This window comes from Amblyraja radiata, chromosome 3, assembly GCF_010909765.2.
Source record: "Amblyraja radiata isolate CabotCenter1 chromosome 3, sAmbRad1.1.pri, whole genome shotgun sequence".
Taxonomy (NCBI): domain Eukaryota; kingdom Metazoa; phylum Chordata; class Chondrichthyes; order Rajiformes; family Rajidae; genus Amblyraja; species Amblyraja radiata.
The window spans coordinates 21,784,876-21,803,513 of record NC_045958.1 but is presented as its reverse complement, the minus strand read 5'-3'; the positions used below and the strand labels follow the sequence as shown (position 1 = coordinate 21,803,513).

The 18,638-nt window shown below is 42.5% G+C and overlaps 1 protein-coding gene across 2 annotated transcripts in view; it reads right to left on the bottom strand.

Moving 5' to 3' along the window:
• Positions 1–18,638, bottom strand: part of kcnn2 (potassium calcium-activated channel subfamily N member 2) — a 120,632-nt gene that overhangs the window by 22,263 nt on the left and 79,731 nt on the right. For both annotated transcript variants that reach the window (XM_033017443.1, XM_033017444.1), the window contains exons 4-5: positions 11,833–11,974; positions 5,304–5,414 (exon numbers count right to left, since the gene is read on the bottom strand). In XM_033017443.1, the coding sequence (XP_032873334.1) occupies positions 5,304–5,414; positions 11,833–11,974 (253 nt within the window). The remainder of the gene's footprint in view (positions 1–5,303; positions 5,415–11,832; positions 11,975–18,638) is intronic.

The window sequence follows — 18,638 nt, the reverse complement described above, 5'->3', positions numbered from 1 at the left end:
TCTACTGCTGTGCCACCGTGCTGCCCCTAAATTGGCTGCTCACAAGTGCACCAGATGATTTGTCGTGAAGTAACTGCGAGCATTGGCCGCACCATAGATAATGCCAAACAGAATGTAAGAACTGAAGAAAGGTCCTGACCCGAAACGTCACCTATTCCTTTTCTCCAGAGATGTTGTAACCCGCTGAGTTACTCCAGCTTTTTGTGTCTATCTTCGGTTTAAACCAGCATCTATAGTACCTTCCTACACAGAATGAAAAAACACTTGCATCTCCTACTCCAATTGGATTTTCACAGCAACTGAAGCTGGCTGACACTCCTTGTGTCGTAACTCAGGTACCTCAATGCAGCAGGGAGCTTTCTATCAAAAGAATGAATGCCTATAAACTGATTTTTTTACCCCATTTGGTAATGGAATCTGATTTCGTAGTGGATTTCTTTTCTTTTGCTGAAAGCACCACCTCCCTGATCTAATTCTAGTTCCATTCCGCTAATATCCAGTTGATTTGCAAATACAAAGATGTTTTGCCAAATTTGTAAAAGACACCGAGGCACTTTTCATGAATCCTTCACGTGCAAACTATTCAATCTCCAAAGTGACTGAAGTCTTTAGTTTAGTTTACAAATACAGCATGGAAACAGACCCTCAGGCCTACTGATTCAGCGTAGACGACTGATCACCATTCACCCTCGTTCTATGTTATCTCACTTTTGCATCCACTCCCTACACAATGGGCACACTTTTACAGAGGCCAATTAGCCTACAAATCCGCAGGGCAAACATGGAAATTCCACGCATACAACCCCCGTGGACAGGATCAATCCCGGGGTCTCTGTTGTTGTGTTGAACCAAGCCGTAGGAATATATTTTAGGTGCCACAACCACTGTTTCAATATGCACCTTCCCCTGCACAATGAAAGCTCTTGCCTTACTCATCCACTGTCCCTACCAGCCTCTCCATTCCATACCCCACCCTGACCATCAATGTTGCACCATCTCTCGCTTAATTCCAAGAACAACAGACTGACCACCCCCCCCCCCCCTCCTCCCTTTCTCTCCCTTACCCTCCTTTTCTTCCCACCCCTCCTCCACTGTTACTCACTTGAATTCACACCTACGACTACCCCCCCCCCCCCCCCCCACACTTATTCCTTCCTCTGGCTTCATAATTTACAATCCTTTCGTCTCACACATTTTGTTTTAATCTCTGGCCTTCGTTCCAACCATTTGCCTATCAAATCCAACCTCCCCCCCCCCTCGCTTGTGTCCACTTGCCACGCTTTATCCTGCCTCCTTTCTCCCAGCTTTCTTTCTCCTCACCCTGCAATCAGTCTGAAGGGTCCTGACCCATAACATTGCCTGTCCATGTTCTCCACAGATGATACCTGTCCCGCCGAATTACTCCAGCACTTTGCATCCTTTTCTATGTCCAAAGAATCACCTGAGTGCTAAAATCCAGAGAATGTTGGCCTAAAGCATCTCAGCCATTGGAGCAGCGGTCTCTGCAATTTGCCCACATTTGCTGAAGCCACGGCAATTGCTTCAAGCTAGAAGGGTTGAGGTTGAGAATAGTAATTCACTGTAGTGGCACATGGGTATTTTACACAATGCTGGACTATTATGTTTCCACGAATGCACCCACCTAAAAATAATTGTCTGCAAAGCATCTTCCAAACTGTGGCAATTATGGATTTTGGAAAGAAACATAGAAATTAGGTGCAGGAGTAGGCCATTCGGCCCTTCGAGCCTGCACTGCCATTCAATATGATCATGGCTGATCATCCAACTCAGTATCCCGTACCTGCCTTCTCTCCATACCCTCTGATCCCCTTAGCCACAAGGGCCACATCTAACGCCCTCTTAAATATAGCCAATGAACTGGCCTCAACTACCCTCTGTGGCAGAGAGTTCCAGAGATTCACCACTCTCTGTGTGAAAAATTATTTTCTCATCTCGGTTTTAAAGGATTTCCCCCTTATCCTTAAGCTGTGACCCCTTGTCCTGGACTTCCCCAACATCGGGAACAATCTTCCTGCATCTAGCCTGTCCAACCCCTTAAGAATTTTGTAAGTTTCTATAAGATCCCCTCTCAATCTCCTAAATTCTAGAGAGTATAAACCAAGTCTATCCAGTCTTTCTTCATAAGACAGTCCTGACATCCCAGGAATCAGTCTGGTGAACCTTCTCTGCACTCCCTCTATGGCAATAATGTCCTTCCTCAGATTAGGAGACCAAAACTGTACGCAATACTCCAGGTGTGGTCTCACCAAGACCCTGTACAACTGCAGTAGAACCTCCCTGCTCCTATACTCAAATCCTTTTGCTATGAAAGCTAACATACCATTCGCTTTCTTCACTGCCTGCTGCACCTGCATGCCTACTTTCAATGACTGGTGTACCATGGCACCCAGGTCTCGCTGCATCTCCCCTTTTCCTAATCGGCCACCATTTAGATAATAGTCTGCTTTCCTGTTTTTGCCACCAAAATGGATAACCTCACATTTATCCACATTATACTGCATCTGCCAAACATTTGCCCACTCACCCAGCCTATCCAAGTCACCTTGCAGTCTCCTAGCATCCTCCTCACAGCTAACACTGCCCCCCAGCTTAGTGTCATCTGCAAACTTGGAGATATTGCCTTCAATTCCCTCATCCAGATCATTAATATATATTGTAAATAGCTGGGGTCCCAGCACTGAGCCTTGCGGTACCCCACTAGTCTCTGCCCGCCATTGTGAAAAGGACCCGTTTACTCCTACTCTTTGCTTCCTGTTTGCCAGCCAGTTCTCTATCCACATCAATACTGAACCCCCAATGCCGTGTGCTTTAAGTTTGTATACTAATCTCTTATGTGGGACCTTGTCGAAAGCCTTCTGGAAGTCTAGATACACCACATCCACTGGTTCTCCCCTATCCACGCTAGTAGTTACATCCTCGAAAAATTCTATAAGATTCGTCAGACATGATTTACCTTTCGTAAATCCATGCTGACTTTGTCCAATGATTTCACCACTTTCCAAATGTGCTGCTATCCCATCTTTAATAACTGACTCTAGCAGTTTCCCCACTACCGATGTTAGACCAACTGGTCTGTAATTCCCCGTTTTCTCTCTCCCTCCCTTCTTAAAAAGTGGGGTTACGTTTGCTACCCGCCAATCCTCAGGAACTACTCCAGAATCCAAAGAGTTTTGCAAGATTATTACTAATGCATCCACTATTTCTGGAGCTACTTCCTTAAGTACTCTGGGATGCAGCCTATCTGGCCCTGGGGATTTATCGGCCTTTAATCCATTCAATTTACCCAACACCACTTCCTGACTAACCTGGATTTCACTCAATTCCTCCAACTCCTTTGACCCCGCGGTCCCCTGCTATTTCCGGCAGATTATTTATGTCTTCCTTAGTCAAGACGGAACCAAAGTAGTTATTCAATTGGTCCGCCATATCCTTGTTCCCCATGATCAACTCACCTGTTTCTGACTGCAAGGGACCTACATTTGTTTTAACTAATCTCTTTCTTTTCACATATCTATAAAACCTTTTGCAGTCAGTTTTTATGTTCCCTGCCAGTTTTCTTTCATAATCTATTTTTCCTTTCCTAATTAAGCCCCTTGTCCTCCTCTGCTGGTCTCTGAATTTCTCCCAGTCCTCTGGTATGCTGCTTTTTCTGGCTAATTTGTACGCATCATCCTTCGCTTTGATACTATCCCTGATTTCCCTTGTTATCCACGGATGCACTACCTTCCCTGATTTATTCTTTTGCCAAACTGGGATGAACAATTTTTGTAGTTCATCCATGAAGTCTTTAAATGTCTTCCATTGCATATCCACCATCAACCCTTTTAGAATTAATTGCCAGTCAATCTTGGCCAATTCACGTCTCATACCCTCAAAGTTACCTTTCTTTAAGTTCAGAACCATTGTATCTGAATTAACAGTGTCACTCTCCATCCTAATGAAGAACTCAACCATATTATGGTCACTCTTGCCCAAGGGGGCACATACAACAAGACTGCATACTAACCCATCCTCATTACTCAATACCCAGTCTAAAATAGCCTGCTCTCTCGTTGGTTCCTCTACATGTTGATTTAGATAACTATCCCGCATACATTCCAAGAAATCCTCTTCCTCAGCACCCCTGCCAATTTGATTCACCCAATCTATATGTAGATTGAAGTCACCCATTATAACTGTTTTGCCTTTGTCGCACGCATTTCTAATTTCCTGTTTGATACCATCTCCAACTTCACTACTACTGTTAGGTGGCCTGTACACAACACCCACCAGCGCTTTCTGCCCCTTAGTTTCGCAGCTCTACCCATACCGATTCCACATTCTCCAAACTAATGTCCTTCCTTTCCATTGCGTTAATCTCCTCTCTAACCAGCAATGCTACCCCACCTCCTTTTCCTTTCTCTCTATCCCTCCTGAATATTAAATATCCCTGGATGTTCAGCTCCCAGCCTTGGTCACCCTGGAGCCATGTCTCCGTGATCCCAACTATATCATAATCATTAATGGCTATCTGCACGTTCAACTCATCCACCTTATTACGAATACTCCTTGCATTGAGACACAAAGCCTTCAGGCTTGTTTTTACAACGCTCTTACCCCTTATACAATTATGTTGAAAAGTGGCCCTTTTTGATTTTTGCCCTGGTTTTGTCTGCCTGCCACTTTTACCTTTCACCTTGCTACCTATTGTTTCTACCCTCATTTTACACCCACCTGCCTCTCTGCTCCTGTACCCACCCCCCTGCCACATTAGTTTAAATCCTCCCTGACGAAAGAAAGGTGCTTTTTAACAGGGGGAATGGAGAGGCGAGGTAGTGACTGCAAGCAATCAACTATTGTGCTCTGAGAAAAGAAAGGTCTCCTGTATATCAAAATTCACATACCCTATCCCCTGCTCCTCAGGCAACACATAAAAAAATTAAAGTGCAGCCCCTTCCCCCATTGCACTTAACTCAAAAGAATGTTACGATATATGGCACTTAATTTTATTTGGACATCTTCTCTGCCAGCTTGACTACTGTATTGCAATTCAACTGGGTTTAACTCAAAAACATGCAGCAAGATGACAGAAATTGCTTACACACGCTACCACCAGTATTCTAATGCATGAGAAGCATAAAAACAAAAGCATCAGCAGTCATCAATGTTTGCAAGCTGATTCTTTTAATCCCATTTGATATTGGATATATTGAACTACAAACTGACGTACAGGAGATATTCTTTTAATGAAAACACCATCCCCCAAATCTAATTTTGGTTAAATTTGGGAAATAATTGCTTACTCGTTTTGACAGTTGTGTATCCATCATAAAATTATGCACATGTTTTTCTGCTTTTGTAAGCTCCAGCTTCCGGGCAACCACAGCGACAACCAGAGCAGTGCAGCCAGCACCCTACAGGGAAAAAGACGTTGCAAGAAATAATAAATTCTTGGCATGAGTTCAGTTAAAAATTGTTATTATATCCACTATTGCAGTCAGTTCATCAGTGGGGAGAGCAAGGACTCAACGCACAATCCATTCCTCTGAGAGAAGGGAAATTAATCCAAGTCACAAGTACATTGCCCGGCTGCTGAAAGTGAATATATTGTTGGACTAGGATTACTGACCCAGTTTCTATTAGTTCTGAATCCACGGGACTAAATTATACGCAAATCAGTACAACTGGCACCACAAGAAGTCCTAACTTAGACGGGAAAAGCAATTAGAATGGAAATTAGTGCAGGAAGAGTAAAGTTGTTGGAAGTACTTGGTCAATCTGACTTGGGGGGCTTGGTGCCTAATATAGAAAAGTGTCTTAGATCCCACAGTTGAAATCTTTCATTATATAATAAATATAAAAATCTATCAAAAAGTAATTTTACATCGTCATAGGAAGTTGGTGTCATTAGTTAGCAATTTATACGCATCTCCAAATAGCTATGGCTTGCTAAGAGAGCAGTGAAAAGAAAGCACATTGCTCTGGGTGGACCTCATATCTAGGTCAGAGCTGCTAAGCTTGGCGTTAGTCACCAGCTAGATCTTTATAACAATGCAGTAGTTTCATAGTCACTACTCTTAGATTTTTTGGTAAAAGATCCAGATGTATTCAATGAATTTAAGTTCTCAGCTGCCACACATAACCTGAATTGTCTATATCGCCAGTTCATTGGCTATATTGCCAGTTCATTGGCTATATTTAAGAGGGAGTTAGATGTGGCCCTTGTGGCTAAGGGGATCAGAGGGTATGGAGAGAAGGCAGGTACGGGATACTGAGTTGGATGATCAGCCATGATCATATTGAATGGCGGTGCAGGCTCGAAGGGCAGAATGGCCTACTCCTGCACCTAATTTCTATGTTTCTATGAATTGTCTCTAAACTGAATAATCCAGTTAAAGTAGACTAAATGACTATTGCACTTCCCTGTTTTATTGAAGGACAGCACATGCCATTTACATATTGTACAACCCAATAGGACAACATGCCCACAGTCTCTTTTCCAGGGGAGAGGATTCTAAAACTAGAGGGTATAGGCTTAGGGTGAGAGACTTACGAGGAACCTCAGGGGCAACATTTTCACTTAGAGATTAGTCCATATCTCAAATGAGCTGCCAGAGAAAGCTGTAGAGCAGGTGCAATTACAATTCTTGAAAGCAATTTGGACATATAAATAGATAGGGAGGGTTTAGAAGGCCATGGATCAAATGTAGACAAATAGGCCTAGCCCAGAATGCCAACCTGGTCAGTGTGGACAAAGTGGGCCAAAGTGAGGGTTGCACACTGTACAGCTCTAGAACTATAACAGGACGGAATTTGTATCTCTACCTTTTGGTCATTTTGGCATTTTCAGAAAGAGGGACATTATCGAATCCATATGATTTGCTTCCATTTTAAATGATGGGACGTGCGAACCTCCTAGCCCAATTTACTACTCTGTATTCCACTCAAATCATGAAGACCCTTTCACCGATTCTGCTATTCTGTTAACAATTATGTTAAGGACTAGCTGAGGCAACATTTTTTTCTGATCAGTTGTAATACTGAAATAAGAGCTGATTTTTAAAAACAGAAAATTGCAGCGTGTTGCTTACACTGTGCATTTTTATCATTGGGAATCTGAATTGTGAAAGGCAAATGAAATGAAAAAACGGAGACTCTAGGGTTATCTGCGTTCAAGATAAAATAAAAGCTCTCAATTTTATTGCATTCGGCCAAATGCATTCATTAGGACTTGATGCTTTTATCTGTACAACACTATAGAATGCCTTAAGGCACATAAAACTGGATATTAAAGCCGAAAAGTCAGCAGATATTGTTTTTTTAAAGCCATGGATAGTAGAGGAGGGGCGATTCATTTCCATTACCTTTACATGGCTGTTGACTTGAAACCAACTGGTAATAAAAAAGTATTAAAAGATTCACTCACAACATAATGTAATGGAATACCAAATCATCGTTATACAAGACTTCTATGTAAGCATATTGCAGACTTTATATTCATCTATGATTTTGTAATCAAAATGTTGGCAAAACTCATGTTGTTTGTGATCAACTTTGCAAATGATATTAAAAATAAATGTTTAAGAAAGAACTGCAGATGCTGGAAAAATCGAAGATAGACAAAAGTACTGGCGAAACTCAGCGGGTGAGGCAGCATCGATGGAGCGAAGGAATAGGTGAAATTTCGGGTCGAGACCATTCTTCAGACTGAAGAAGGGTCACGACCCAAAACGTCACCTATTCCTTCGCTCCAGGGATGCTGTCTCAACCGCTGAGTTTTTCCAGCACTTTTGTCTACCTTGGAAAATAAATGTGTAACTTCTATGCTCACCTTCATCCCCCTCGGCAATTTATTCATTAAAATATGAAATCCCTGAAGTAGTGAATAAATTGTGGTGTTCCACTCTTATAGCTTTGTGAAAATAGTACCTCACTGTCTGTCTTGGTATTGAAATCTAGTGAACCTGGTGCAATTTCATATAAGATTCAAACCAAATTCAAAAGTCCTGATGCATGGTTTTGACTTGAAATGCTGACCACCCCTTTACCTTCACAGATGCTGCATGACCTGCTGTTCCTCCAGATTCTGCTCTGCTTTTGCTCCAGATTTCAGCATCTACGGATTCTTGTAGAAAGTTTAGTCTTAATGATTTTAGCCAAATTGTATGTTTCTTGATTTGATAAGGGTAAACTATTTGTTTGGTTGTATATTAATAATGAGGAGACCCATTCCTTCAGAGAAAGTCATAGTCATACAACATGGAAGGAAACAAGCTCTTTGGCTCACTTGCTCATGTCGACTAACATGCCCCATCCACACTCATCCCACCTGCCTGCATTTGACCCATATCCCTCTAAACCTATCCTATCCATGAACCTGTCCAAATGTTTCTTAAACAGTACGATAATACCTGCCTCAACTATATCCTCTGGCAGCTTGTTCCATACACCCAGCACCCTTGGTGTAAAAAAGTTACCCTTTTAAATCTTTCCCCATCATCTTACACCTATGTCCTTTGGTTCTCGATTCCTCTACTCTGGACAAAAGACTGTACGTTTAACTAATCTATTCCTCTCGTGATTTTGTACACCTCTGTAAGAATAACCCATCTTCCTGCACTCCAAAGAATAAAGTCCTAGCCTGCTCAAGGTCTTCCTCTAACTTAAACCCTTGAGTCATGGAAACATCCTCATAAATCTTCTCTGCACCTTTTCCAGCTTGTTTCCAGATTTTGGAGATTTTATTTGGCTAAAGTTTAAAGTATTTGGATTAGACTTTTCTTTGTCTCCTTTTTCTTTCTTAATTTAATCAATTTGTCCATCCTACTATATGTTTCTACATGACAACGTATTAAATCAGTGTAGTGTCAATTTCCTTCTCATCCCCGAATACATTTGCAATCCATCAAAATGACGAGCGAAGGAAACGTTACCAATTTATATTTTGTCGGGCAGAATCTGTGGAGAGGAAAACAGAGTTACCTGGTCAGACTGATGACCTTCCATCATTTCAGGGCGCAGCTTTCATCCTATGAAAGGTCATCAACCTGAAACAGTAATTCTATTATTAAAGGGGCGGCACAGTGGTGCAGCTGGTAGAGCCGCTGCATCACAGCGCCAGAGACCCAGGTTCAATGCTAATCTCAGTCGGAGTTTGTGTGGAGTTTCAACGTTCTCCCCGTGACTGTATGGGCTTCCTCTGGATGTTGCAGTTTCTCCCCACATGCCAAAGACGTGTGGGTCTGTGGGTTAATTGGCCACTGTAAATTGTGTGCAGGTGAATGGTAGAATCTGCAAGTGGGAATTGATAATTATATGGAGGGAATAATGTTGGATTAGATTAATGCAGGATTAGTGTAAATGGGTGAATGATGGTCAGCATTGACTCAGTGGGTCTATGAGTCTGTTTCTGTGGTATATCTTTCTATCTATCTATGGATGTGCCTGACCCATTAAGTATATCCTACAGTTTCTGTTTTTGTTTCATATCTCCAGCACCTGCAGTTGTTTGTTTTTAACATTCTTGCCCTCTCTATTCACGTCCCACAATCCTAGATTCTACTGCTGTACTCTTATCAATTCATATGTTCTTGCCTCAGAAAATTATAAAGACTTCTTATGAAAAAAGTGGCTATCAGCTGACACTGTTGGATGTCTTTCCAGAGAAAAATCAAAGCCTAGAAATTTTCCCACATCCTGGTGGGCGAGCTGGGTAGGTCGTGGAAGTGTCTCACTAACAAACCCTTCACTGTCACAACTTCTAGGCATGCCAGGGGCATTGAGCACCTCTGGAATGACACAGTCCTTGGATAAAAATGTGCCTCCAGGACAGTCATTTGAAACCATGAGCTGATTCGGGAATGAGAATGCTTTGCTCAGATCATAAACCTAGTGGGAAAAAGTCAGGCAGCATCGCCGGAAAACATGGATAGATGATGTTTCGGGTTGGGACACCTCTTCAGAGTTCAGCCAGTCTGAAGAAGGGTCCCGACCTGAAACGTCACCTATCCACGTCCTCCAGGGATGCTGCTTGACTGGCTGAGTTACCCTAGCACTTTGGGTTTTTTTTATCAACCAACATCTGCAGTTCCTTCAGTAAATCAGCAGGTCAGGCAGCATCTCTGGTAGCAATCCGATTCCCCAAATTCCTAGTCCTTCTCGGTGGCTCTCCAAATTTACCACTGGGTTTATAGAGAAACAGCAAAATGTGAGGGAAGGAACTGCAGATGCTGGTTTATGCCGAAGATAAACACAAAATGCTGCAGTAACTCAGCGGGTCAGGCAGCATCTCTGGAGAAAAGAAATAGGTGATGTTTTGGGACAGAAACCTTTGTCTGAAGAAGGGTTTTGACCCAAAACATCACTTTTTCTTTTCTCCAGAGATGCTGCCTGACCCGCTGAGTTATTGCAGCATTTTGTGTTTGTCTTCAAATAAACCAGCATCTGCAGTTCCTTCCCGCACATTTTGCTGTTTCTCTATAAACCCAGTGGTAAATTTGGAGAGCCACCGAGAAGGACTAGGAATTTGGGGAATCGGATTGCTACGGGGGAGGGGGTGGAGAGTGGGGCATGTTCATGGTCTGGGACAAACCAAGGGGATGAGACTGTATTAATGGGAGTGTCAGGGTTCTGAGTAGTGAGAGGATTGTGGATTGTGGAGGATCAGCCAGAACTGGAAGAGATCCACAGAATTAAAAACAAACAAGAATAAGTTTTGGGGTCCCTGTTACAATGCTGAAGTGTGAAGACTTGTATTTCTCTGGGCTACTTAATTTCAGCTGATCCAAAATGAGCTGGTTTAATTTCCCCCAGAAATGCTGCAACAGGAGCAATGTGAAACATCATAATTGCATATCTAATGTAGAAATCCCATCACACTGCAAGCTCATCTCAAAGGGGAAAGTGGCCACTCAACATTCCAGTGACTTGAAACAGTCTTGAAGTGGTTGCATCTGAGTACCCACACTCGAAGAGAAGACACACCTTAAACAAAAAGGTAAATATACAGGGCCCGCACCAGAAACAGTGTTAGACTTTCTCTCATTCCAATTTGGAAAACTCCATATATCCCTTCGTCATCACCTCATCCACAGCCAACCATGGACCATTGTGGGCTCCACCTTTTCTTGGTCATCACTGGCAGCTCTGATTTATTCTGAACCTTTTCATACCTCTAGATTCCCTCTCCCCTGACTCTCAGTCTGAAGAGTCTCGACCTAAAACGTCACCTATTCCTTTTCTCCAGAGATGAGTTGCTCCAGCATTTTGTGTCTGTGTAAACCAGCATCTGCAGTTCCTTCCTACACATTTTGTCTGCTCCAATCATAGTTACAGCAAGGGCAGCTGTGTCCATGGAAACATGCCTTAGTAACCAACGCAGGATTTATTTTTGTGAAGAGCTGCGGGAGACTGTCTTAATAAGGTGATGCTATTAATGAAAGTGTTTTCCTGAAAGTGTGGCAAGGAGGATCAAGGTGCCATTCGCGGCCTCATGTTCAGGCAAGTAGGTAAGTTCTGCAGTGCAAAGCTGATGTCTACTTTAACCCCTCTGGATCATTTTCCCGTCCTTGAATGAACCACCCAACATTGCTACAGATAAAATTGAAATCTTCTTTGAACTATCTTAACTGTTAAGGCTTTGTGTTGCTCCCATTTACTCTGCAGTTTGTACCTAAAAGTTGCACACTAAGCCTGTGTAGTTTGAAGGTCTAATTTCTACTTTATAAGTGGCCTCCCATCTGGAAAGGGTAAATGCTGTAGCTTCCCTCAACACAACAACCTTCTGTTCTTTCAATGCATCATTGTGATGGGTTACTGAAATATGTTACTTACCATAATCCCTGTGAGTAGGCAAACTCCTTTCCCACAATATGTATGCGGTACCATATCACCATATCCAATAGAAAGGAAAGTGATAGAAATAAGCCACATTGCTCCGAGAAAATTGCTTGTGACATCTTGGCTGTCATGGTATCTGCAAGCCAATCAAAATATCATTACACAGTTGATTCCACGTAACAGCTCAATCGTGCCTTTAATTTTACTTTCAGAATGAACATCCTCCATTGGTTTCAAAGCACAAGATCTTTGCTCCATGTATATATATGTGTAGAACTGCTTTTATTTTGTTGTAACCATCATGAATTTTTTTTTTCATTCCAGTGACACCAAGTATTTGTGGTTAAATATTTTGAAACAAAATCTGACTTGAAATATTGTGAGCTCAAACCAGAATCATGATATTAGCTCAACAAAAGCTACACAACATTTATGACAGAATTAAAATGTTGAAATGCTGAAATAGAGAAGGTAAAAGTGTAATTTGGTATTATAATCCAAAGGCTTTGTAGAGAAACATGTCCAAAGATCATTTGTTCATAAGTTCATGTTCATAAGTTCTAGGAGCAGAATTAGGCCATTTGGCCCATCAAGTTTACTCCGCCATTTAATCATATAACCATATAACAATTACAGCACGGACATAGGCCATCACGGCCCTACAAGTCCGTGCCAAACACTTATTTTCCCCTAGTCCCATCTACCTGCACTCAGACCATAACCCTCCAATCCTTTCCCATCCATATACCTATCCAATTTATTTTTAAATGATAAAATCGAACCTGCCTCCACCACTTCCACTGGAAGCTCATTCCACACAGCTACCACTCTCTGAGTAAAGAAGTTCCCCCTCATGTTACCCCTAAACTTCTGTCCCTTAATTCTGAGGGCATGTCCTCTTGTTTGAATCATCCCTACTCTCAATGGGAGAAGCTTATCCACGTCAACTCTGTCTATCCCTCTCATCATTTTAAAGACCTCTATCAAGCCCCCCCTTAACCTTCTGCGCTCCAAAGAATAAAGCGGGGGTTTGTACATCTAACTTATTCAACCTTTCTCTGTAACTTAGTTGCTGAAACCCAGGCAAGATTCTAGTAAATCTCCTCTGTACTCTCTCTATTTTGTTGACATCCTTCCTATAATTGGGCGACCAAAATTGTACACCATACTCCAGAATTGGTCTCACCAATGCCTTGTACAAATTTAACATTACATCCCAAGATCATGACTGATCTATCTTGCCCTCTCAATCCCAATCTCCTGCCTTCTCCCCATAATCATTGGCACCAGTACTAATCAAGAATCTGTCCATCTCCTTAAAAATATCCATTAACTTTGCCTCCACATCAGTCTGTGGCAAAGAATTCCACAAATTCACCACGCACTGACTAAAGAAATTCCTACATTTATATTTATTCAATTTACACCAATTATTGAAATAAAATTTAAAACATTTGTTGAAATAAAAACAAGTAGGAAAATAAACTTAACATTGTGCAATTATCAAAAAATGTAATCATTTATGCGCTGAATCACCAAATAAAACTATAAAGGGAGATAATACAATATTGATATATTTTAAGATATTCCAGGCAACTATTTTTAACATTGCAAAAACATTATCATCTCCAAAAGGTTGGCAAAATTAGTGAACCAAGAAATATATTTTCTTTTAGCAACAATCTGTTATATTCAGAGGCTAAACTCAAAGAAATCATTCATATTGGGTGAATAACAAGAACATGACAGAAATAAAACAACACTACATTTGAATTAATACTTAGCAACAGATGATATCAGTGTTGGAATATGGACCACTGTAATATCATCATTCAATCCTACACTGACATACTAGCCTGGAAACTGAGCTGTGTAATGCTCACTTTTCAGGTGTAACATGGTGCCCTGATGTCCATAAAGGATGGTCAGAAACGGGTTAGAATTCCACCGTATTGTGCAAGCTAAAGCAGGAAAGATGGGTTCTTTACCCCTGCCTGAATGCAGCATAAATGATTTGCATTTGCAAGTTAGGGCTTCATGCCCACTTCACACAGCCATTGCAACACTGGGTGGCTCCAATGTAAACGACTCCAGCTCCAAAGAAACATCTGCAAAGAAAGAACAATGTTTTCTGAAAAAACACCATCCTGATCATAAACAATGCCAGGTCCTGGATTCCTCCACTTCATGACCCTTAACCCTGTCTCCAACCACCGTTACCTGCCCCCGACCAATCCTCCTACACTTACTCCCCACCCATTCCCAATCTCCAGACATTACTGATTCTGCCCACACTAGTCTACACACTCATAGAACAATGAACAATACATGCACAGGAATAGGCCATTCGGCCCACCACTCCCTGTGTAAAACTAAACTTGCCCCGCTCATCTCCTTTAAACTTTGCCCATCTCACTTTAAAGCTATCCCCTCTAGTCTTTGACATTTTCATTTTTGGGGAAAAAAGGGCTGACTGTATGGCTCTCATAATTTTATATACTTCTACCAGGTCCTCCCACAACAAGGCTGCCAACATTGGGTGAGAGTTGGGAGTGAGAAATTGCGAGAGGCCAAGCCCGAGGGAGCGCAGCGACCGAGGGAGGGGGCGCAGCGACCGAGGGAGGGGGAGCAGCGACCGAGGGAGGGGGCGCAGCGATCGAGGGAGGGGGGTGTCCCCCCTCCCATTGGTATGGAGCTTTTGCATTTTTCAGCTTGAAATTGTGCAATCTGGTGCATACTGTAGCGAATCTTTTAACTTACACTTGAATGCAATATTTATGCTTTAAATTGGATTAGTTATGAATAAGGTTAGGCTAAATTACATTCTTAATTACATTCCACAGTAGAGCCAGGCTCTGAGTAACAGGTGCAGCACATGAATGATCGTAGTATATTCATTCATGGAAATCAGATTATAATCAAACACTTGGCCCATGTTGACCAACCTGGGTCTCACTGCACACCTGGTACTACTCCTGACCCTGACTCCAGTTGCATACCTTCTCTCATTCCTGACCCCCGAGTCCAGCCTTACACCTGGCCCCCTATTCTACCCTTATCATAGCTGCTTACCTGTTTAGGTTCCCAGTGCTGAACACTTCCATTGTCCCAGCTTTGACTGGACACCTAGTACGATTCCAGACCTTGACTCTGGATGCACACTTGGCCTTGCTCCTCGCCCCTCTGCACTAACAATATATCTGGCCCACACAAAAAGCCCCATATCTGACCCCCTGGACTTAACCGATTACGTTCAAGTCCACAGGTGCTTATCTCATGCGGTGATCTTTTAAAGGGCACTTCCAAGACCAGACATCCATTAGCTTCCTTGTAATCTAACATGCTAGTTACTATGTCAAAGAAGTAATCAATTGGTTGAACACAATTTCTCATCCATAAAATTATACTCACTCAGCTGTATAAGTATTCTGTTACCATTTCCTTCATTTTCCTAACAAACTGAGGATTTGTTTCCTAACAAATGTTGGGTCATTTTCACCCCCAACATTTTCAGTATTTTGCTGTCTTCCTCTCAGCTGGGACTTTTCCGAAATGCGAAGTCCAATAACTATATATTTACGCAATATTATTCTATTAAATGTGATCTTGAGAGTACATAATATTTTCTGTGGTATTCATAACACAACAATGATAAAAAGATCTTTGTTTTGATTGCACCTACCAACATGCATACATTATTATATTACAGTTGATATGTACCAAGGGCAAATTTTTGTTCCAATGCTCCCCATTTCCAATTACTTTTACATTGAAGTGATTGAAATCCAAGTGAAGTTTAAATGGCATAAAAAATTAAAAAACCTCCGGAATGGATGATAATCATTATGTGGTTGGTTGGAGTCAGTATCAGCACAATTACTATATTAAACTTTGAATCTTCAGATGTGCTGGCTCAAGCTAAAACTAAAGACAAATAATAACCTCCTCACACATTCCCCTGCAAGTATCTCTGTCACTCCTTTAAAATATGCCCCTTCTTTGAACAAGCTCTTAAACATCGTATCTGAATCCTTGAGGATGGTCATCTACGTGTTCAATTAATAAAACAACGAGATTGGGGACATTTCTATTCAACCTGTCAAAGGAATTTGGGGAGGGGAGGGGTATAGAAATAGTCAGTGAGGTAAACAAACATAATAGTTGAGTGGCAAATGACAATAGTGCTACCTTCCCAATATTTAACTGAAGGAAATAATGGGTTATCGGGGCTGTATGTTGTGACAGACAGTCTGACACCTTGCATGTCATTTTAATATTAAACTTATCCCATCCCCCTGGATATTCCAGATTAATAAATTAAGGTTTGTCAACTAATTACAAATCAGGCTAATTACAAATCAATAACATTAGCCAACACCGAAACACGAAGCGCTTAGCATTGGGATCCCGACATCATGGACAACTGGTCTCAGTTCCCCGTTCACATCTGGCAGTGCTCTCTGTCTGAACCAGTGGCCACGGAGCTTTTTTGAACGTAGGGAGGCTAAGCGATCACTGATCACTGGCCTTGGGAGTACCCAGCGAGGGAGTGGAGCAATCGAGTGGGGGGAGGGTAGAATCTTTTTGAAATTTGAGTATTAAAATCATGTTTTAGTGCATTGTAGAAGTAAGATTTCAATGTTTTTTGTTTGAAGTATTTTTAAGAGGTAACTTTTTAAGGGGTAACTTTTTCCACACAAAGGGTGATGGGTGTATGGAACGTGCTGTCAGAGGAGGTAGTTGAGGCAGGGACTATCCCAACATTTAAAAAACAGTTAGACTGATACATGGATAGGACACGTTTGGAGGTATGGACCAAAAGCAGGTCGTGTAGCTGGACATGTTGACGGGTGTGGGCAAGTTGCACCGAAGGGCCTGTTTTCACACTATATCACTATGACTACATTATACCTCCACCATGCATGAATGCTTCAAAATCAAGTGGTTGAGTTTTATTGCCATATACTCAGGCATAGAAACATAGAAAATAGGTGCAGGAATAGGCCATTCGGCCCTTCGAGCCAGCACTGCCATTCAATATGATCATGGCTGTTCATCTAAAATCAGTACCTCTTTCCTGTTTTTTCCCCATATCTCTTGATTTCGCTAGCCCCAAGAGCTAAATGTAACTCTCTCTTGAAAACATCCAGTGAATTGGCCTCCACTGCTTTCTGTGGCAGAGAATTCCACATTCACAACTCTCTGCATGAAGAAAGTTTGTCCTCATCCCAGTCCTAACTGGCCTACCCTTTATTCTTAAACTGTGACCCCTGGTTCTGAACTCCCCCAACATCGGGAACATTTTTCCTGCAGTTACAGTAAGTGAAAATCTAGCAGGCAAGCAGGATGCTTTCTCAAACCACCCCCATTTGAAGTCCACTATCTTCCACCGTTTCTACTCAGTGCTTGGTACTTACTTCCAGCAGCCACTGGTTGTCCTCCAGGATGCACCGAGCCGCAGCCTGATCCATGCCGGTCACCTGGGCGAATTCAGCACAGAGACTCTCATGGCAGCGGTGCAACGCTTCTGACGGCCCGGGACTCTTGCACTAAGGCTGCTCCATGGCCGGAGCTGCAGCGAGCGACTCGCCAACACGGCAAACACTCGGCATCCCGGCAAACACTCGTCAGCCCCGGCTCCCTGTCCGCATCTGTCCCCACCGCTGCTACTGCTTCCATCCCTCCCTCAGCCCCGGCTCTCCAACACCCGTGGCCCATGCAGTTGATATGCGTTTTGACATTTTCGTTGACCACGCCAGAGCGTGAGAAATTTGTGATCAGCTTGAGGGCGTGATAATTTGGCAAAATGCTTGATTCTCACGCTCAATGCGCAAGTTCCCACCACAACCCCAGGTTCCCACTCCTCTCTGCTCTACCACCAGGCCAGTTTCTTATTCTCGGGCGGCACAGTGGTGCAGCGGTAGAGTCACTGCATTTCAGCGCTTGCAGCGCCAGAGACCCGGGTTCAATCCCGACTACGGGTACTGTCTGTACTTTCACCCTGTGACCTGCGTGGGTTTTCTCAGAGATCTTTGATTTCCTCCCACACTCCAAAGACATACAGGTTTGTAAGTTAATTGGCTTGGTATAAGAGTAAAAATTGTCCCTAGTGTGTGTAGGATAGTGTTAATGTGCGTGGATACCTGGTTGCTGGTCAGTGTGGACTCTGTGGGCCGGAGGGCGTTTCCGTGCTGTATCTCTGAACTAAACTAACATTTAGTGGTAGCCCAGGCCAAGGCCCTGTTGTCAGGGCTGCTCAGATGCCTGCATTCTGCTGCCAGGTGCTGATCAAGCTCAACAGGAAACAAAGTATCTTCACATTTGTATGTCTGCCTCGGTCTTTCTAATAGAATATTCCTTTGCTCTCTGATCATCTTAAGTTACTACAGCATCAATCAAACAACGTGGCCCAGCAATGTATCATTCTTAAAGCCTATAAATAAATACCAGTACTTCATAAAAATATATAGAAGTATGCAATGTAATAAACAAATATTTCCATCTGAATGAGTAAGGAATTGTAGAATAATTACTATGTAGCCTCTTGCTTACTTCTCTCAAAACCAATCCAGTCGTCATATTGCCCAGTCCTTCCCTTGAAACCTAAATTTACTTCTCTGAAAGTATCAACCAAGTTCCTCTATCTACTTCCCTCACCCTCTCAAACAGAGTGTATTACATAACATTTGCTGTGTGAAATTGCCTTTCCCCCTGCCAGCCAGGGATTTCTCTCAATCTCCTTACATCCGTGCCCTCGGTCTCTTGGCCCTTCTGCCATTAAGAACAGTTTCCCTTTGTTC